General features: G+C 38.5%; 1 protein-coding gene across 1 annotated transcript in view; it reads right to left on the reverse strand.

Moving 5' to 3' along the window:
* The window catches only part of LOC116979505 (serine-rich adhesin for platelets-like), a 1,930,096-nt gene that overhangs the window by 984,966 nt on the left and 922,060 nt on the right, over positions 1 to 23,070 (reverse strand). Inside the window, exons 85-92 of the mRNA XM_033031015.1 lie at positions 19,522 to 19,647; positions 19,162 to 19,287; positions 18,191 to 18,316; positions 15,373 to 15,498; positions 14,185 to 14,310; positions 7,217 to 7,342; positions 6,728 to 6,853; positions 6,512 to 6,637 (exon numbers count right to left, since the gene is read on the reverse strand). Coding sequence (XP_032886906.1) covers positions 6,512 to 6,637; positions 6,728 to 6,853; positions 7,217 to 7,342; positions 14,185 to 14,310; positions 15,373 to 15,498; positions 18,191 to 18,316; positions 19,162 to 19,287; positions 19,522 to 19,647 — 1,008 coding nt within the window. The remainder of the gene's footprint in view (positions 1 to 6,511; positions 6,638 to 6,727; positions 6,854 to 7,216; positions 7,343 to 14,184; positions 14,311 to 15,372; positions 15,499 to 18,190; positions 18,317 to 19,161; positions 19,288 to 19,521; positions 19,648 to 23,070) is intronic.

Below are 23,070 nucleotides of genomic sequence, written 5' to 3' on the forward strand. Positions count from 1 at the left end.
AGACTCGTATATTCTAAGCAGTATTCAGGGTTATCTGATAGAATTTACTCATTTCAATAACCCCCCAGTACAACATACACCAGAAAGGCATTTCGTCCTTATAAAAACCGAACAATCTAAAGCCCACATGGAGCTACAACGATTGTATACAAAAGGTGTGATTGAGCATACTACTCATGAACAATTAAAATTTGTATCAAACATATTATTAAAAATAAAAAAGATGGGGGTTGCAGGATTATCATTGACCTTTCAACCCTAAACACATTCGTTCAATATGTTCATTTTAAGATGGATACCTTTATCACTGCTAAAGAATTAGTATCAGCTGGTTTCTATATGACAAGCATTGACTTAAAAGAGGCATACTATACAGTACCCATCAGAGGGGAACACAGACGGTAGTTAAGTGTAAATTGATACCAGAAACTAATATGGATTATCTAGGATTCACCATTAACACGGTCAATATATTACAGGTGCACAACCTTTTATCCGAAGATCCAAATAACGAAAACCTCCGAATAGCGGCCATTTTTGGGGTCCTTGAAGAAAGGTCCTTGAAAACGTTCACCAAGGGCGGCCCGCAGAGGTGACAGCGGAACCTCCGGTCGGTCCTCGAAGAAACGGGAACTAAATCCCCATTCATAAAAGAGAAGGTGAGGGTATATTGCGCGGGAAGGTTAATAATTGACAATATGCTGCGGCCTGCCCGCTGAGTTAAAAAGTTCCCACGGTAGATTCACGATACACAGTGTATCGTGAGTCTTGCGTGGGAACTTTTTAACTCAGCGGGCAGGCCGCAGCATATTGTCAATTATTAACCTTCCCGCGCAATATACCCTCACCTTCTCTTTTATGAATGGGGATTTAGTTCCCGTTTCTTCGAGGACTGACCGGAGGTTCCGCTGTCACCTCTGCGGGCCGCCCTCGGTGAACGTTTTCAAGCGCAAGCACGGAGATCCCAGAGACCCACAGCCAACAGCAGCCCAGCCCAGCCCCGCTCCAACTACAGAGGAAAACTGCAAACTGGCCGGAGACGTCAGGACCACCAGAAGCCGTTCCCCGAGCTGCGCCCCCTCATCGGGACACCGACCCCCAGGCCCACTGCAAGCACGGAGATCCCACAGACCCACAGCCAGCAGCAGTCCAGCCCCGTTCCAACCAAAGATCTTTGGTTCCTACTACAGAGGAACCTGGGTTGCGGATGACGGGGCGCAGCTCGGGGCGTCGTAGGGGTCCATCGGGGAGCGGGTTCCTGTTGGTCCTGACGTCTCCGGCCACCTGCCATCCTCCGGGAACTGTACCGCCCTTGCAGGAGAGTGGGGTTGTTTGCAGTTGCAGAGGGAGGGGGCAAGGGCGGTACAGTTCCCAGTCTCAGCTCCAGTCCAGGGGGGTGGCCGGAGACGTCAGGACCAACGGGACACCGACCCCCAGGCCCACTGCAAGCACGGAGATCCCAGAGACCCACAGCCAGCAGCAACTCCAGCCCAGCCCCGCTCCAACTCCAGAGGAACACGTAGGGGAAGAAGCTGATGGTGTGCAAGGTACGTCTTGTTCTTGGGGTGGCGGATGAGGGGGCGCAGCTCGGGCTGTGGGCAAACTGCCACTTGTCGCCGTAGCGGCCCATCGGGGAGCGGATTCCTCTGGAGTTGGAGGGGGAGGGGGGTATTGTGCTGTTTGATCGCCCCCTGCTATCCCAGGGACAGGGAGACACATCGGCTTTTTAGACTGGTGGGCAATCACTTCCAAAGTTCTGCCCACACAGTCAGTGCACCTCTCCTACACTGCATTTCATACAAACATTTATTCTGCAAGAAAAAACGACATTGAAGACTCAAACTCGCGACTGAGTAACTGCCGGGATCAAGGCGCAAACTCGCGACCTTGCGGATATGAGCCGAGCACTCTACCACTGAGCCAGCCATTAAAATCTACGCTAAAAAATTTCCATTCCGAAGACCGACAAATTCTGAATTACGAAAAGTGTCTGGTCCCAAGGCTTTCGGATAAAAGGTTGTGCACCTGTAGTAACTTTACCAATAGATAAAGCCGCAGCCCTACAGGAGGATTGCAGCGAGCTTCTTAAACACCAACAGACCCTCCATTAGAGGGTAGGCCGGATAATTGGGAAGATTGTGGCTACATTCCCGGCCACACATTTTGGGCCATTACATTATCAAAATTTGCAAAGAGCAAAAATTAGAGCACTCAAATTTAACAAAGGTCATTTTGATAGACCTATGGAGCTGCCTACGGAAGCTATAATTGAACTACAGTGGTGGGAACATAGCATTAGGTATTGCTCCAACCCCACAACCCGTCTATGGTATTACAAAATGGTGTATCCAAAGAAAAATTTGGATATCGGCAACATACCTACCAGGTAAGCTAAATTCAGTGGCAGACACCAGGTCACGCAAATTTAATGAAAACACGGAATGGATGTTAAATAAAAATGTATTTGCTGAAATTACAGCAAAATATGGTAGACCAGATATTGATATCTTTGCGTCCAGGTTGAATCACCAATTACCAAGGTATGTCTCCTGGAAACCAGACCCTGGGGCAGAAACTACAGATGCTTTCTCACTGCATTGGGGGAAATGGCGTTTTTTATGCTTTCCCCCCATTCTGCCTCATCAACCGGGTACTAAGGAAAATTCAACAATATTCGGCATCTGGGATTATCATAGTACCCGATTGGCCTACTCAACCGTGGTATTCGGTCATACAGGGGATGGTGTTAGAACCATGTTCCATTATTGGACATAGCCCGAATTTATTAATTCATCCAGTAACTGGGGGGCAGTCACCCATGCCATAAGACTATGGATTTGTTGATTTGTAGAGTCTGAAAGACCCACTACACGGCATGGGGCTGTCAGACAGGACGATGAATATCATCATATCCGCACAAAGACTGTCAACACGGAAGCAGTACCTCGGACACATCAAGAAATGGGGCATATACTGCTTTGACAACAACCTCGACCAAAGAGCCAAGAACATTCCGGCCGTATTGGAATTCTTAACAAACCTCCATTATGACAAACGATTGGGCTACAGTGCCATCAATAGTGCCAGAAGTGCACTCTCCAATTACCTATCACAAGGAACGGAGCGGCACACGGTGGGAACGCACCCCCTGGTAACAAAACTTATGAGGGGCATATTCAATGCAAATCCCCCTAAAACCAGGTACTCCAAAATTTGGGATGTGGGTGTCGTTTTGAACATGCTGAGGAGCTGGTCGCCCATAACAGCATTATCACTTCAGAAACTGACCATGAAGATGGTTATGCTCATGGCGTTAGTTTCTGCACAACGAGTCCAGTCATTAAGCAAACTGAGCCTGGACTCCTTGATCATCACACCCGAGAAACTGGTGTTTGTCATACATGACTTAATAAAACAAAACAGACCAGGCTCATCGGGTCAAGTGATTGAATTTATGGCATATCCATATGACAAACGTCTGTGTATAGCAAGACATATCCAATTATACATGGAATATACTAAGAGCATTCGAGGGCAGGAAATGGCTCTGTTAATTTCTTAAAAGAAACCGCACAAAAGGGTCACGACCCAAACTATCTCAAGGTGGCTCAAATGTGTCCTAAAGATGGCAGGAATAGACACTAATGTTTTTAAATCTCATTCCACCAGGGCTGCAGCAACATCCGCAGCAAAAATTCTGGAGGTACCCACGGACCAAATCCTCAGAATAGCAGGATGGTCATCCGAAAGGACTTTCCAAAGGTTTTATAATAAACCAGTTTTGGAGCCATCATCATTTTCGGAAAGCATTTTGTGTTCAATATTATAATTTGCCCGAAGGGTTACAGGGCTATGATTTCAATTAATAAATTTATTTTCTCGTTATATCACACAAGTCTTTGTATAAGTGTGTCTAAAATTGCTAATGATACTCTCTCCCAATACCCAAGGCAGTTGTGAAGCATGGACTCGTTCCACGGCATGAGGTCACAGAGCTTTGAAATCTTCACGTAGTCACTCACGTGACTCCGAAGTAAAATAGTAAGATTAAACGAGAACTTACCAGTTTGAAGTTTGATCTGTATTTTATGAGGAGGAACGTTGAGGGAATACGTGCCCTCCGCTCCCACCCTCCTATGATCATATCAAAACTGGTATCTCTTTGATAATCTTACTATGTTAGGTCATTATAGTTTCTGTGACCTCACACCGCTGCTTTGAAGAATGACACGCATGCGTTGGAAGCGGGTTCTTCACGTATTCCCTCAACGTTCCTCCTCATAAAATACAGATCAAACTTCAAACTGGTAAGTTCTCGTTTAATCTTACTATTCTATGGCTTAAAGGGGTATTGTGCAAATATGCATAATTTGCATGCTCAATTCCAAGTTGATACACTGTGGTGGTATGTCACATGGGTGCAATCCAGTCAAAGTTCCAGTCATATTTACCTAACCTCATTTGGCGCTGGTGTATATCACGTAAAATCAATGACAACACAAAATGGATGTTGGATCACAAAGTATTGTATAACATTATGGTTTAATGGAACACCAAATATCGATATGTTTGTATCCAGGTTCATTCACTGGTTGCAAAAATATGAGGTTCACAGTGGCAAAAGATACATCCTGGCTATATGGGGGAGGAATTATCTTTTATGTCTTTTCTCTATTTTGCCTCATCAGTCGGGTCTTGCAATAAATTCAGCAAAATCCTGCTTCAGGGGTTTTCGTACTGTCTGACTGGCCTGTGCAGCCATGGTTCCCGCTTATGTTGGGAATATAATAGAGCCTTATGTGGTTATTCTAAACATACAATTTGCTGGTTCAGCCTCTGCCTCGAGAAACCAGCCCTGCATGATAAAATCAATTAATTGACTTGCAGACTCTAAGAAGACTGCTTCAGCGGCTCGGGTTGTCAGAACGATCCATATTTGTGCTCACTGAAGGGTGCAGGGGTAGCACCAAAAAATTAGTACATTTCCTCTTCAGGAGATGGGAAGCATTTTGTTTAAATACTATGTTACATATAATACGGCACGGATTACTGACGTCCTGGAGTTCATTTCGAAAGGGTAATTGACAATAAATTAGGTTATAAAACCATTAACTGAGCCCAACGGGTCTTCTCATCATATTTCCTGCAGCAAGTGGGACCCACTGTCGGGTCTCACTCTCTGATATCCAGTTTATAAATGGTATCTTTAACACAAGTTCTCCCAGGCCCAGGCACACAGAAGTATGGATATTGACATTGTGTTAACACTACTTCACCAGGGGGCCCCAGCTACATCATCATCTTTGGCCTGGCTCTCATAAGGTGGTTATCCTCAGGTCGCTGGTCTGAGCGCAACGGGTCCACTTACTACATAAATTGCGACTGGAATAATATAATATTTTGCATTTATGATTTAGTTAAGTAGAGCAGGCCAGGGGCGTCAGGTCTCAAACTTCTCAGGGCACACCCCATGAACCTTCGGTTCTGTGTGGTCACACATTTACAACGATACGTCAAGATCACCTAGAGCCTTAGAGGCTCTGATACTAGCTATGTTTGTTAGTTACGAAAAAATCCCATAAGAAGGTATCAGTTCAGACCATATTCAGGTGGTTAAAACGGGGTTTTGGCTTATGCAGGAGTAGATACTAATATTTTTTTCATCTCACACCACCAGGGCTGTTACAACATCAGCAGCAAGGGCTATGTATGTTCCGCTGGACCACATCCTAGCGACTGCAGGATGGTCTAATGAACGAGCTTTCCAAACATTTATAATAATCCATAGCCAGACCAGGGGTATTTGCCAACTCTAATTTAGGTTCTATTTTATTGTTTCTCCCAGATGAGAGGGGTTACTATTATTATTATTTGTTCATTAAATAGTATCAGCATGTTTTAAATCCATGACATGTCTGTATGCATTATCAATGTTTCCCTTATCTGTGGTCAATTGATGCAGTTGTGTTTGTATGGACTTTTCCACGGCATGAAATCACAGAGCTTTGAAATATTCACGGAATCACTCACGTGACTCCGAAGTAAAATAGTAAGATTAAACATGAACTTACCAGTTTGAAGTTTGATCTTTATTTTATGAGGAGTTAGAATGAGCGATTACGTGTCCACCACTCCCAACCCTCATATCATGAAGGTCATCTGGTAGTTCTAGTCTTCTAATCTTACTACGTCACTTCAATTACTGTTATCTGTGATTTCACACCGCTGCTTTGGAGATTGACACGCGTGCGCTCTGGCGGGGTTCTTCACGTAATCGCGCATCGTTACTCCTCATAAAATAAAGATCAAACTTCAAACTGGTAAGTTCTCCTTTAATCTTACTATTTTAAGTTACTTAACGCATGAAAAATTCATGATTTTTGTAAGTCTGCTGTATCTTAAGGTGACTAAAATCTATGTTTGACAATCTAAGATGGACTGGGCAACCTGAAATGCAACAATAAATAGTACTTGGAAAATCTGAGAAAGCATCTGTTTTAAAACATCCTACCATCACAAAGGGAAGAGTTGATCACATTGGTGCTGAAGCCTGGGTCACAACTGCACAGGAAGCTTCCGATTGTGTTGTTGCAGATTTGTTGACAGTTTGAGGTGTTGGGTGTACATTCATCAATGTCTGGAGGAAAAAAGAATGAATGACATGTAGAAATTGCCGCATTAAATATTATTCTCCAACTGAGAAATTATGTATTTGACATCTTCCTACCATCACAAAGTGAAGAGTTTGTTAAGTTGATGCTGAAGCCTGGGTAACAACTGCACAGGAAGCCTCCAACTGTGTTGGTGCAGTTTTGTTGACAGTTTGAGATGTTGATTGCACATTCATCAATATCTGAAGAAATAAGCTCAGTTACTCAGCCACAGGATGTAGTTGAGGCATGTAAAATAACTGCATCAAAAAGACATTTGGACAGATGCATGCATTGTAAAATTTGCAGGGAAATGGGCCAAATGCAGTAAATGGAACTAGCTGAGAAGGGGCATCTTGGTCAACATGGAAGGTGTAATGAAATATACATGCTCACGATTTGGATATTTTGTCTAATCTTGAGAAATTGTGGAAATATTGTTACCCCCCACATTGCACAGATGGCTAAAATAATTTAGTTTAGGGGGGTTTAAATCTACATGACCCAAGTGCCACATAGAATATTGTTTACCATCTGGTAGAAACAATGAATATGACGTCTCCTACCATCACACAGCGAAGAGTTGGTTCGGTTACTTTTGAAGCCAGTGTTGCAACTGCACAAGAAGCTTCCAATTGTGTTGGTGCAGATTTGTTGACAGTTTGAGGAGTTGGTTGCACATTCATCGATATCTGCAATTAAATGTCATGTTAAGTTCTTGCATAGCATTTGGCATTGCCAGCAGTAACTCATTCACTAAGTGTTCTGTTCTACAAAGACAGCAGGATGACACTGCATGGTGGTGGCACAGTAAATTAAGCTCTCCGTAAAAATGTTTTACTCTTATCCAGGTCTAGGAGAGCCACTCATTGCCGCATAGAACATTGGCACCAGGATTCCTTTGTGATCATATCGCCAATGGGTAAATTGCCAAAATATTGAAAAGCGACAAAAATGCTGGAGTAGGGACTTCCGGTGGCGCTATGGAGCAGGAGAGACTCGCGCCAACTAGCTCCGTGAAAAAAACGAAAAAACGGGAGGAAAAGACAGATCCTACCTGCAGAAAACGGGACCGATTGTTTTGTACTAAGCCCGTGACGTCATCAGGCGCGCGACACCGGCAGTATGTCGACTCAACATACTCCCCCCCACAAGGCAAAAAACGGCAAGACTAAAGAGGTAGGCCCAACTGAAGCCTCGGCCTCAGGTTTAACAGCATCCCGAGAAGACATCTCAAAGAGGAAGAAAAAGACTGAGATGGAAGAATTTAAAACGTTCCTTAAGGAGGAACTTAAAAATCTTAGACAGAACTTTCAAGAGGTTAAAGAGGAGCTAGCATCTTTAAAAAAAGAAATGCAAGAACAAATTAAAGAAGAGGTCACAGAGATTGTACACGAAGTCCTTGAAGACTGGAAATTAGAAATGGAAAGAAATATGACTCAAAATGTTGAAGAAGTAAATGGAAAACTGAATAAGATGGAATCCAGATTTGATTCTAAACTTGAACCTATTCTCCTGACATTAAACCAACACAACAAGATTGTAAAAGAACTTGAGGAACTTGCTGAGACAAGCACCGCAACTACAAAACAACTCATCACTGAGAATCAACGCCTATCAAAGTTATTGTATCAAATAACTGAAAAATGTACAGACTTGGAGGGACGACAGAGGCGTCAGAACTTAAGAATCCTGGGCATCCAGGAAGGCAGAGAGGGGACTCGTGACCCCCGTGAATTTGCTGCAGAAGTACTGAAAACAATTTTGAACCTGGATCAGGCGCCATTACTTGCCCGAGCGCACAGAGTGGGTCGCCCAAAGGTGGGCGACCGACCAAGAATAATGATAGTAAAGGTCCAATATGACCATGTATTGGATGACATGAGGAAAATTGGCAAAAGCAGAAATCTTGTATATGAAGGAGACAAGATTAGCGTATTCAGAGATTACCCCGTGGAAGTTGCTAAGAAAAGAGCGTTGTTCACAGAAACAAGAAGAATACTGAAGAACATAAAGAATCTGAGATATGGACTGTTATACCCCGCAACACTGAGAGTCAGTTACGAGAAGAAGGAATACTTCTTCATCAAGCACACGGAAGCATTTGAATTTGCCAAGAAAGTCGAGGACAAGATCAAAGATTGAAAAATATTCAATTCTTAACACCTACTCGGACACTGCTATCTCGCAGAGAAGATATAGAACTCTAAACTTTAAACTATTATATTTAAGAGTTGCCTAAAATTCGCAATAAGAATTGGGTATATTTCCTGCAACGGATATATAATACTAACATTCTAGTACTAACCTCTAACAACTATTAATAATCAAGAATATTAACTAACACTAACTAATGATAATAAGATTATTTAGATTATTTAAGAATTAATTAAAAGTAAGAAATATAAGTAAAGTATGATTCAGGTATTTTATAATGAGAAATGTTTGATGGCCCTCTCTCTGATGTTTTCGTTTTTGATTATTCTTTGATAAATGTTTATATTATACAAAACTAATATTTCAATTTGAGAGTACTAATTATACCATTAATGGAATATAATCAATATTTCTTTCCCCCCCACAAATTGTATGCATCGAATTGGAAACTTTCCTTTCAAGGAAAGCACGGAGCTAGTATTTTTATAAACCAAAAGCTACGGAAGTCCATAGATGCTTAGCCACATTAGGGTGGCTATCACTAACTGCACTAATTGTAGTTGTAGTTGCTTTTCTTTTTTACTTTCCACACTTTACTAACCCTATTAGCTATCACCTTTTTTTTTTATCTTATATCACATTATATTTTGTAATTGGAATGGAATTGCATATTTTATTTAAGGAGATACGTTCGGATGGAAAACAGACGTAACCTAAAATTCATCTACCTGAAGTTCAAGTATAAGGTAGGGTTGAGTGTGCTGAATCATCTGCTCTACCACTTAATCACAAGATGCAAGACATGAATATAAAAATTGGGGGTGAGGGAATTAAATTCTGTAGTTGGAATGTTAAGGGAATTAATGAACCTATCAAGAGAGGCAAAGTGTTAGCTCATTTAAAATCATTGAAAACAGATATAATATTTCTCCAGGAGACACATCTTAAAAAGGAAGCACAACACAGACTGAAAGCAAAATGGATTGCTAAAGCGTACCATTCTTCATTCTCACATAAATCAAGAGGTGTTGCAATATTAATTCGTAAAGGTATACCCTTTAAACATATATCAACGATAGAAGACATTGAAGGCAGATATATTATAATAATAGGGGAGTTATACTTAAAAAAGGTGACTCTCCTCAATGTGTATGGACCAAATTTTGACAGCCCTCTGTTTTTTAAGAGAATTCTTAACAATATCCCGGAAGGTACACAACAAAACTTAATAATCGGTGGAGATTTAAATTGTACATTGGATGCTTGTTTGGATAGATCATCAACTCAAAGAAAACTAAAATCTCGATCAAGTGAATTTTTAAATTCATACATTAATACTACTAATATTAAGGACGTTTGGAGAATTGAAAATCCATCGGGCCGAGAATATTCATTTTACTCACCAGTACATAAAACTTACTCAAGGATAGACTATTTTTTAGTAGATTCAAAACTTATCCCATTCACCTATAACTCACAATATCATAACATCATAATCTCAGACCACGCTCCATTAACATTTATGATCAAAGTAAACGGAATGGCAGAGACACAGTCACAATGGAGAGTTTATCCCCAAATCTTAAAAGATAAGTCATGTAATTAATATCTAGTAAAACAGATTAAAATGTTTTTTGAGGCTAACGATAGCCCTGAAATCTCTGCCTCCCTTCTTTGGGAAACATTTAAAGCATTTGTACGAGGAGCATTAATTTCTTCCCAATCATTTTTTAATAAAGAGAATAGGGCCAAACAACAGAAACTGGAAATGGAAATAAAGCAATTAGACACAGAAAATGCAGCAGCACCATCCACGATAAAACACAATAAAATTGCAGTATTGATATATAAATTAAACAAGATTTATTCAGACCAAGTTATAAAACTTTATCAACATACAAAACAATTACATTTTGAATTTGGTGACAAACCACAAAAACTATTAGCGCGTCAACTTCGCAAATTGGACGGGGAAAAAACAATATACAAAATTAGAACAGACAAGGGAGAAACATTAACACTGCCTAAAGATATTAATGATAGATTTCTACAATACTACCAAAAATTGTATTCATCTAAAATAACAGAACAATCAACGGGAATGGAAACATTTTTACAGAATTGTAAGTTTGCGGGTCTAGATCAGAAAGAGAGAGAATTGCTAGGGGCTGAAATTACGATAAAAGACATTGAAGAATCAATAAAGTCCTTAAAAAACGGAAAGTCGGCAGGACCCGATGGTCTAAATTCGGAATTTTATAAAAAAATTTATGATTTGCTTTCCCCACGCCTACAGACAATGTACAAATACGCATATACTCAACAGAAACTCCCAGAAACTCTAAATGAATCTACAATCATACTTATACCAAAAACGGACAAGGATCTTGAAGACCCAGGTTCATACAGAGCTATAGCCCTCTTAAATACTGATCAGAAAATATTAACTAAGATTCTATCTAATAGATTGAGCTTAGTGATCAGTAAATTAATACATCCCGACCAAACAGGGTTTATCCCCAAACGGTATTCATTTTTTAATCTGAGAAGATTATTTAATATTATATACTCCAATAGAATCCCTAACGCAGAGCTAGCAATTATCTCGTTAGATGCTGAAAAAGCATTTGACCAGGTAGAATGGCCATATTTATTTTCGGTGATGGAAAATTTTCAACTAGGAGAGAAGTACTGTACATGGGTTAAATTGTTATATTCTAACCCAACAGCTAGAATACTAACAAACAAAATGTTATCAACTAAATTTAATCTCTCTAGAGGCTGTAGACAAGGATGCTCACTATCCCCACTATTATTTGCTCTTGCAATCGAACCCCTAGCAGAAAGCGTTAGAAACCAACCAGGAATATTTGGATACAATACTAGAGACACAAGGAATAAAATCTCCTTATATGCAGATGATATACTAATATATATTACAAAATTAGAAACTAGTATTCCAAACCTATTAAATCTAATAACTCAATTTGGTCAGTTTTCGGGATATAGAATCAATTGGAATAAAAGCGAAATCATGCCAATAACAAAATTCAATTTACATACAATACAACAATCCCCTTTTAAAATAGTTAAAGATAAATTTAAATACTTAGGAATCTATGTAACTAAGACATATACCTCTTTATTTAAACTAAATTTCCCACCCTTACTGAATAAACTACATAAGAATATTCAATACTGGAAAACACTCCCCATTTCAATGCTTGGGAGAATTAATGCTATAAAAATGATTTTTTTTACCGCAACTGCTGTACCTACTTCAATTAATTCCGATATATATCCCAAAAACTTTTTTCAAAAAAGTCGATTCCATTGTTAAAAGTTTTGTCTGGGATTATAAGAATCATAGAATAAGTAAAAAACATTTATGTAAATCAAAGATAAATGGAGGTCTGGCTTTGCCAAATTTCTTATTTTATTTTTGGGCAGTCCATATTAAAAACATGAATTTTTGGCTGGAAGAAATGGACCAACAACCAGATTGGCTAATGATGGAAAAGGAAGACTGTCTACCTTTTGAAATTGGACCGATCATATTTGCCCCCACAAAACTGCACAAAAAAACCTATAAAGAAAACCCCATAATACATAGTGGAATACGAATTTGGAAACAAATAAAAAAAGATTTAAAATTGAATAATATACCACTCTGCCTTATCATTGTAAATAATCCTTTATTCAAATCATCCTTTATGGACAAAGGTTTCACACAATGGAAAAATCATGGAATCAAAAATATAGGACATCTTTATGGGAAAGGTACTTTTCTTTCATTTCAAGAGTTACAACTGAATTATGGACTGCACTCAAATAATTTCTTCAGATATCTACAAATTAGAGATTATGTTAAATCTAATACACAAGTCTACAGGAATAGGGAATCAGAAATTCTTGATGAATGTCTGAACAAGCATCCTAATACTGAAAAACTAATAGCTTATATTTATAACACCCTACTAAATAACGAGGTACCACCGACCGAACCATATAGATACAAATGGGAAAATGAAATAGGTCATCCTATCACGAAAGATATATGGGACGAAAGTTTACAACAAATACATCAATGTTCATTAAATGCCAGACATGCTTTAATACAATTCAAGGTCTTACATAGACTACACTTCTCTAAAATAAAACTAAATAGAATCTTCCCACAAATCTCTCCTATTTGTGATAAATGTCTACATTTAGAGGCTAATTTAACACATACGTTTGCAAACTGTATAAAACTTAAACATTTCTGGACAGATATTTTTGAAATAACTTCAGAAGTTATTAATACAAAACTGGACCCAGACACAAAATTAATAATACTTGGAATATCAGAACAAAGCTTAACACTCACAACAAACCAAAGAAACTTCCTCAATTACAGTATAATAACCGGAAAAAAATTAATATTAAAATTTTGGAAAGGCCCTACAACCCCCACAATTAAAATGTGGATTACGGAAATGTCGGAGACCCTATACTTAGAAAGAATTAGACTTGTCTTAATGGACAAACAAGATCTTTTCCATAAAATGTGGGCTCCATTCATTAACTATCTGAAGGGATAGATTGGCACAGCACGAGGACCCAGCTGAAACTTGAACTCAGGAACAGATGAAAAACTATACTTACCTACGAACCTATCTCCATTGATGTATTACAGGTAACCCATTCCACCTCCCTTGTTTTTCTGTTGTGTTGTTTTTTGTTTTTTTTTTGCTTTCTTTTTTATTTGTAACTTTCTACCCTCTCTTTTTCTCGCTTTCTATAAAAAATAAAAATACTAGAAGCAGAATTTAAAAAAAAATTAAAAAAAAAAAAAAAAAAAATTATTGAAAAGCGCAGGTTTCAAGTACTGATTTCTAAATCTGCAGTATCTTAAGGTGACTGAAATCTATGTTTGATGGACTGGGCAGCCTGAAATGCAACAATAAATAGTACTAGCAAAACCTGGGAACCATCTGTTTTAAAACATCCTAAAATCACAAAGGGAAGAGTTGGTCGCATTTTTGCTGAAGCCTGGGTCACAACTACACACAAAACTTCCAATTGTGTTGTTGTTGACAGTTTTTGTATCACGATTAATACGTCTCAATTATAATTAAATGTTATCCCTGAAATCTGATGAAATATGACCTACCACAACCAGCGAGCAGCGACGGACCATTAACTACCCCTTTGCTGACCCTCAGATTATCCTTGGTTCGGCTTTACTGGCTTTACCTTCCAATGAACATTATTTCCTTATCATATGTTTCTATACTGTAACTAGATTGATTGTAATCATGTATTATCATTCTGGTGATTGGTTTAACCGGGCCGTCAAATCTACATGACCAACAACCTCATTAAATATTCCTACCATCACAGTGTGAAGAGTTGGTCACATTGGTACTGAAACCCGGGTCACAACTGCACCCAAAGCTTCCTCTTGTGTTGGTGCAGACTTGTTCACAGTTTGAGATGTTGGTTCCACATTCATCGATATCTGGAGGAAAACAAGTAATCAAAATATTAAATATTTGCACATTATTTGGCTTTGCTGAAGTAATCTTTCTCACGTTGTTGTACAATGTCAACACTGGATATGGTGCTGACCCCCATAAAATATTGCCTTGACTTTTTTAATTATTACAATATGAGTGACTGCCTTGTCTTCATATATCATTCAGATCAGAATGCTTTCATATTTACATATCCTTTGGAGAAATTGCATAAATATTGAAATATTCTCAAAGGGGAGGATGAACAGCCGGAAGTTATGCATGTTGGTACAAAGGTACAGTACATGGTGTGATATATGGATTAGTGGGTAGTAGCTCTAGGAGGAGGGTGGGTGGAATTGCATTGTTATTTCTGGCATGGTGGAGGGTGAGAGGAGACCTGATAGAATTATGTAAAGTTATGAGAGGCATAGTTAGTATACAGTTAGAACCTATTTCTTTGGATGGAATATCAAAGACTAGAGGGCATTGATTTAAAGGAGAAGGGACAAGATTGATGAAGGTGTACGATGTACGTTTTTTTACATTGGTGAGGCCGGTGAGTGCCAGGAATGTGCTCACGGGGAGGGTGAAAGATGCAGATATGATAGAGGCATTTCTGAGGATTTTGGATAGGCACATGGATATGCACCTACCATCACAAATCGAAGGGTTGGTCAAATTAGTGCTGAAACCCGGAATACAACTGCATACAAAGCTCCCGAATGTGTTTGTGCAGATTTGTTGGCAGTATGAGATGTTGGTTCCACATTCATTGATATCTAGATGGAAAACAGATTGTGATACATCGATAATTTATGTAACATTTAGTTTGCCAAGTGAATTTCTCACTCTTAATATTGTGATTAACTATAGACAATAGGATGTGTTTATATTACCGAAGCGGTTTCTATCAAATTTATTGTTTTGATGCTTTGAAACTTTATATCACATGGTAAAGGTGACTATTATAATTTATTTTACAGGGCGTCAAATCTACGTGGCCCAACAGCCATATTGAACATCATTCACAATCTGTGAGAAACAAAGCTTTTGAACCTTCCTACCATCACAGAGTGAAGAGTTGATCACATTGGTGCTGAAGCCTGGGTCACAACTGCACATGAAGCTTCCGTTTCTGTTGATGCAGACTTGTGCACAGTTTGCGGTGTTGGTTTTACATTCTTCAATATCTGGAGGAAAACAAGTGACCGAAATGTAAAAAACTTCCATGTTATTTGGGGAGGATGCTGAAGTAAAAGTTGTCACTTAATATTCTGAACTAGAATAGTCCGCAGGATGTCGCTATACAATGTGCACAACCCTCTAATAAATATTGCTTTCAACTTATTGCGATGTGAGTATTCGGCCTTTGCCTTCATATATCATTGAGATCTGTCTTTATATTTACATGCCCTTTGATGAATCTAAGATGGACTGGCCAGCCTGAAATGCAACAATAAATAGTACATGCAAAATCTGAGAAATCATCTGTTTTAAAACATCCTACCATCACAAAGGGAAGAGTTGGTCACATTCAATATCTCTGTCTCACCTAGATTTTACAGGGCAGTTATAACCATATAATAATAACCATATAACAATTACAGCACAGAAACAGGCCATCTCGACCCTTCTAGTCCGTGCCGAACACGTATTCTCCCCTAGTCCCATATACCTGCGCTCAGACCATAACCCTCCATTCCTTTCCCGTCCATATAACTATCCAATTTATTTTTCAATTATAATAAACGAACCTGCCTCCACCACCTTCCCTGGAAGCTCATTCCACACAGCCACCACTCTCTGAGTAAAGAAGTTCCCCCTCATGTTACCCCTAAACTTCTGTCCCTTAATTCTCAAGTCATGTCCCCTTGTTTGAATCTTCCCTACTCTCCGTGGGAAAAGCTTATCTACGTCAACTCTGTCTATCCCTCTCATCATTTTAAAGACCTCTATCAAGTCCCCCCTTAACCTTCTGCGCTCCAAAGAATAAAGCCCTAACTTGTTCAACCTTTCTCTGTAACTTAGTTGCTGAAACCCAGGCAACATTCTAGTAAATCTCCTCTGTACTCTCTCTATTTTGTTGACATCCTTCCTATAATTAGGCGACCAAAATTGTACCCCATACTCCAGAATTGGCCTCACCAATGCCTTGTACAATTTTAACATTACATCCCAACTTCTATACTCAATGCTCTGATTTATAAAGGCCAGCACACCAAAAGCTTTCTTTACCACCCTATCTACATGAGACTCCACTTTCAGGGAACTGTGCACAGTTATTCCCAGATCCCTCTGTTCACCTGCATTCTTCAATTCCCTACCCTTTACCATGTACGTCCTATTTTGATTTGTCCTGCCAAGATGTAGCACCTCACACTTATCAGCATTAAACTCCATCTGCCATATTTCAGTCCACTCTTCCAACTGGCATAAATCTCTCTGTAGACTTTGAAAATCTACTTCATTATCCACAACCCCACCTATCTTAGTATCATCTGCATACTTACTAATCCAATTTACCACACCATCATCCAGATCAATGATGTACATGACAAACAACAGTGGACCCAACACAGATCCCTGTGGCACCCCACAAGTCACTGGCCTCTAACCTGACAAACAACCATCCACCATTACTCTCTGGCACTCCCATTCAGCCACTGTTGAATCCATCTTGCTACTCCACCATTAATACCCAACCATTGAACCTTCTTAACCAACCTTCCATGAGGAACCTTGTCAAAGGCCTTACTGAAGTCCATATATACAACATCCACTGCTTTACCCTCATCAATTTCCCGAGTAACCTCTTCAAAACATTCAAGAAGATTAGTCAAACATGACCTTCCAGGCACAAATCCATGTTGACTGTTCCTAATCAGACCCTGTTTATCCAGATGCTTATATATATTATCTCTAAGTATCCTTTCCATTAATTTGCCCACCACTGATGTCAAACTAACAGGTCTGTAATTGCTAGGTTTACTCTTAGACCCCTTTTTAAACAATGGAACAACATGCACAGTACGCCAATCCTCCGGCACTATTCCCGTTTCTAATGACATTTGAAATATTTCTGTCATAGCCCCTGCTATTTCTACACTAACTTCCCTCAATGTCCTAGGGAATATCCTGTCCGGACCTGGAGACTTATCCACTTTTATATTTCTCAAAAGTGTTAGTACTTCCTCTTCTTTGAATCTCATAGTTTCCATAGCTACTCTACTTGTTTCCCTTACCTCACATAATTCAATATCCTTCTCATTGGTGAATACCGAAGAAAAGGAATTGTTCAATATCTCCCCCATCTCTTTTGGCTCTGCAGATAGCTGCCCACTCTGACTCTCGAATGGACCAATTTTATCCCTCGTTATCCTTTTGCTATTAATATAGCTGTAGAAACCCTTTGGGTTTACTTTCACCTTACTTGCCAAAGCAACCTCATATCTTCTTTTAGCTTTTCTAATTTCTTTCTTAAGATTCTTTTTACATTCTTTATACTCCTCAAGCACCTCATTTACTCCATGCTGCCTATAATTATTGGAGATCTCCCTCTTTTTCCGAACCAAGTGTCCATTTCCCTTGAAAACCATGGCTCTTTCCGATTTTTACTATTTCCTTTCAACCGAACAGGGACATAAAGATTCTGTACTCTTAAAATTTCACCTTTAAATGTACTCCATTTCTCTTCCACATCTTTCCCATAAAAGAAAATGTCCCAATTTACTCCTTTTAAATCCTTTCGCATCTCCTCAAAGTTAGCCTTTCTCCAATCAAAAATCACAAACCTAGGTCCGGTTCTGACCCTCTCCATAATTATACTATCACATTAAATATTTTTATTTAAATCTGAGAAACTATGTGTGCGAAAACACCTACCATCACAAAGTGAAGGGTTGGTCAAATTGATTCTGAAGCCTGGGCTACAACTGCACAGGAAGCTTCCAATTGTGTTGGTGCAGTTTTGTTGACAGCTTGAGGTGCCGGCTACACACTCATTGATGTCTGGAAGAAAACCAGGGAATGTTTCAAACTCCTGTATTGCAATTGTGTTTGCCAACTGTATGCTTGTCACACTCTGAACAGCAGTAGATTGCAGGCTGTCATTATACACAATATACTCTTAAGGGTTGGACAGGCTAGATGCAGGAAGATTGTTCCCGATGTTGGGGAAGTCCAGAACAAGGGGTCACAGTTTAAGGATAAGGGGGAAATCTTTTAGGACCGAGATGAGGAAAACATTTTTCACACAGAGAGTGGTGAATCTCTGGAATTCTCTGCCACAGAAGGTAGGTGAGGCCAGTTCATTGGCTGTATTTAAGAGGGAGTTAGATGTGGCCCTTGTGGCTAAACGGATCAGGGGGTATGGAGAGAAGGCAGGTACAGGATACTGAGTTGGATGATCAGCCATGATCATATTGAATGGTGGTGCAGGTTCGAAGGGCCGAATGGCCTACTCCTGCACCTATTTTCTATGTCTATGTCTATGTTTAATGTACAGAAGACCACATCGAGAGCACCAAATGCAATAGACATGGTTGGACGAAGTGCAGGTGAATCTCTGTCTCAGCTAGAAGTACCTTTACGTCCCAGGTTGGAGATAAGGGAGGAGGGAAAGTACCTGGGGAGGTGAAAGCATGGCTAGAGAGCAAAGAGTGTTAAGAAATTGTTGACGATTTGCTTTCTTTAAATATTTCTATTTTACCCATGTTTTAACATTTCTCCTGCTAGAAAAATAACTGCAGCATGGACTCACAGGGAATGAAATGATACACTTTTTCATTCAATGTTAACATGGCACACATCCTTTTTTCCCCATTGTGAGAAACATTGCATTTGAAAATTCCTACCATCACAAATGAAAGAGTTGATCACATTGGTGCTGAAGCCTGGGTCACAACTACACACGAAGCTTCCGATTGTGTTGTTGCAGATTTGTTGACAGTTCGAGCTGTTGGTTCCACATTCATCAATGTCTGGAGGAAATGGAATGAATGACATGTCAAACATTGCAACATTCAGCTTTCAACACCTTCTACAGGTAAAGTATCCATCATGCAACTACTCTGCACAAAGGGAATTATATCCTTTTTCATTCATTAAGAGCAAAAGCTAAATATTAGGCCAACAAAGTTTTACAGTGCAGCAAGAAATTTCACTATTAAATATTGTTCCACAACTCCTAGAAACTGAGTGTTAAAATCTCCTACCATCACAAAGCGAAGAGTTGGTCACATTGATGCTGAAGCCCGGGTCACAACTACACACAAAGTTTCCGATTGTGTTGGTGCAGATTTGTTGACAGTTCGAGGTGTTGGTTGCACATTCATCGATGTCTGGAAGAAACAAGATAAATGGCATGTCAAACACTTGCAAAATGTGTGTCTCGGCCACATAAAACTCTACCATTTGCAATCATAAGGTTCAAAAGAAGATACGCAATTCTACAACTGAAATCATTTATCCAGGAATTAATGAACCTATCAAGAGAGGCAAAGTGTTAGCTCATTTAAAATCATTGAAAACAGATATAATATTTCTCCAGGAGACACATCTTAAAAAGGAAGCACAACACAGATTGAAAGCAAAATGGATTGCTAATGCGTACCACTCTTCATTCTCACATAAATCAAGAGGTGTTGCAATATTAATTCGTAAAGGTATACCCTTTAAACATATATCAATGATAGAAGACATTGAAGGCAGATATATTGTAATAATAGGGGAGTTATACTTAAAAAAGGTGACTCTCCTCAATGTGTATGGACCAAATTTTGACAGCCCTCTGTTTTTTAAGAGAATTCTTAACAATATCCCGGAAGGTACACAACAAAACTTAATAATCGGTGGAGATTTAAATTGCACTTTGGATGCTTGTTTGGACAGATCATCAACTCAAAGAAAACTAAAATCTCGATCAAGTGAATTTTTTATTCATACATTAATACTACTAATATTAAGGACGTTTGGAGAATTGAAAATCCATCGGGCCGAGAATATTCATTTTACTCACCAGTACATAAAACTTACTCAAGGATAGACTATTTTTTAGTAGATTCAAAACTTATCCCATTTACCTATAACTCACAATATCATAACATCATAATCTCAGACAACGCCCCATTAACATTTATGATCAAAGTAAACGGAATGGCAGAGACGCAGTCACAATGGAGATTTAATCCCCAAATCTTAAAAGATAAGTCATGTAATGAATATCTAGTAAAACAGATTAAAATGTTTTTTGAGGCTAACGATAGCCCTGAAATCTCTGCCTCCCTTCTTTGGGAAACATTTAAAGCATTTGTACGAGGAGCATTAATTTCTTCCCAATCATTTTTTAATAAAGAGAATAGGGCCAAACAACAGAAACTGGAAATGGAATTAAAGCAATTAGACACAGAAAATGCAACAGCACCATCCACGATAAAACACAATAAAATTGCAGTATTGATATATAAATTAAACAAGATTTATTCAGACCAAGTTATAAAACTTTATCAACATACAAAACAATTACATTTTGAATTTGGTGACAAACCACAAAAACTATTAGCGCGTCAACTTCGCAAATTGGATGGGGAAAAAACAATATACAAAATTAGAACAGACAAGGGAGAAACATTAACACTGCCTAAAGATATTAATGATAGATTTCTACAATACTACCAAAAATTGTATTCATCTAAAATAACAGAACAATCAACGGGAATGGAAACATTTTTACAGAATTGTAAGTTTGCGGGTCTAGATCAGAAAGAGAGAGAATTGCTAGGGGCTGAAATTACGATAAAAGACATTGAAGAATCAATAAAGTCCTTAAAAAACGGAAAGTCGGCAGGACCCGATGGTCTAAATTCGGAATTTTATTTTAAAAAATTATGATTTGCTTTCCCCACGCCTACAGACAATGTACAAATACGCATATACTCAACAGAAACTCCCAGAAACTCTAAATGAATCTACAATCATACTTATACCAAAAACGGACAAGGATCTTGAAGACCCAGGTTCATACAGAGCTATAGCCCTCTTAAATACTGATCAGAAAATATTAACTAAGATTCTATCTAATAGATTGAGCTTAGTGATCAGCAAATTAATACATCCCGACCAAACAGGGTTTATCCCCAAACGGTATTCATTTTATAATCTGAGAAGATTATTTAATATTATATACTCCAATAGAATCCCTAACGCAGAGCTTGCAATTATCTCGTTAGATGCTGAAAAAGCATTTGACCAGGTAGAATGGCCATATTTATTTTCGGTGATGGAAAATTTTCAACTAGGAGAGAAGTACTGTACATGGGTTAAATTGTTATATTCTAATCCAACAGCTAGAATATTAACAAACAAAATGTTATCATCTAAATTTAATCTCTCTAGAGGCTGTAGACAAGGATGCTCACTATCCCCACTATTATTTGCTCTTGCAATCGAACCCCTAGCAGAAAGCGTTAGAAACCAACCAGGAATATTTGGATACAATACTAGAGACACAAGGAATAAAATCTCCTTATATGCAGATGATATACTAATATATATTACAAAATTAGAAACTAGTATTCCAAACCTATTAAATCTAATAACTCAATTTGGTCAGTTTTCGGGATATAGAATCAATTGGAATAAAAGCGAAATCATGCCAATAACAAAATTCAATTTACATACAATACAACAATCCCCTTTTAAAATAGTTAAAGATAAATTTAAATACTTAGGAATCTATGTAACTAAGACATATACCTCTTTATTTAAACTAAATTTCCCACCCTTACTGAATAAACTACATAAGAATATTCAATACTGGAAAACACTCCCCATTTCTATGCTTGGGAGAATTAATGCTATAAAAATATTTTTTTTACCGCAACTGCTGTACCTACTTCAATTAATTCCGATGTATATCCCAAAAACTTTTTTCAAAAAAGTCGATTCCATTGTTACAAGTTTTGTCTGGGATTATAAGAATCATAGAATAAGTAAAAAACATTTATGTAAATCAAAGATAAATGGAGGTCTGGCTTTGCCAAATTTCATATTTTATTTCTGGGCAGTCCATATTAAAAACATGAATTTCTGACTGGAAGAAATGGATCAACAACCAGATTGGCTAATGATGGAAAAGGAAGACGGTCTACCTTTTGAAATTGGACCGATCATATTTGCCCCCACAAAACTGCACAAAAAAACCTATAAAGAAAACCCCATAATACATAGTGGAATACGAATTTGGAAACAAATAAAAAAAAGATTTAAAATTGAATAATATACCACTCTGCCTTTCCATTGTAAATAATCCTTTGTTCAAATCATCCTTTATGGACAAAGGTTTCACACAATGGAAAAATTATGGAATCAAAAATATAGGACATCTTTATGGGAAAGGTACTTTTCTTTCATTTCAAGAGTTACAACAGAATTATGGACTGCACTCAAATAATTTCTTCAGATATCTACAAATTAGAGATTATGTTAAATCTAATACACAAGTCTACAGGAATAGGGAATCAGAAATTCTTGATGAATGTCTGAACAAGCATCCTAATACTGAAATACTAATAGCTTATATTTATAACACCCTACTAAATAACGAGGTACCACTGACCGAACCATATAGATACAAATGGGAAAATGAAATAGGTCATCCTATCACGAAAGTTATGTGGGACGAAAGTTTACAACAAATACATCAATGTTCATTAAATGCCAGACATACTTTAATACAATTCAAGGTCTTACATAGACTACACTTC

The sequence above is a fragment of the Amblyraja radiata genome, chromosome 13, assembly GCF_010909765.2.
Source record: "Amblyraja radiata isolate CabotCenter1 chromosome 13, sAmbRad1.1.pri, whole genome shotgun sequence".
Classification (NCBI taxonomy): Eukaryota; Metazoa; Chordata; class Chondrichthyes; order Rajiformes; family Rajidae; genus Amblyraja; species Amblyraja radiata.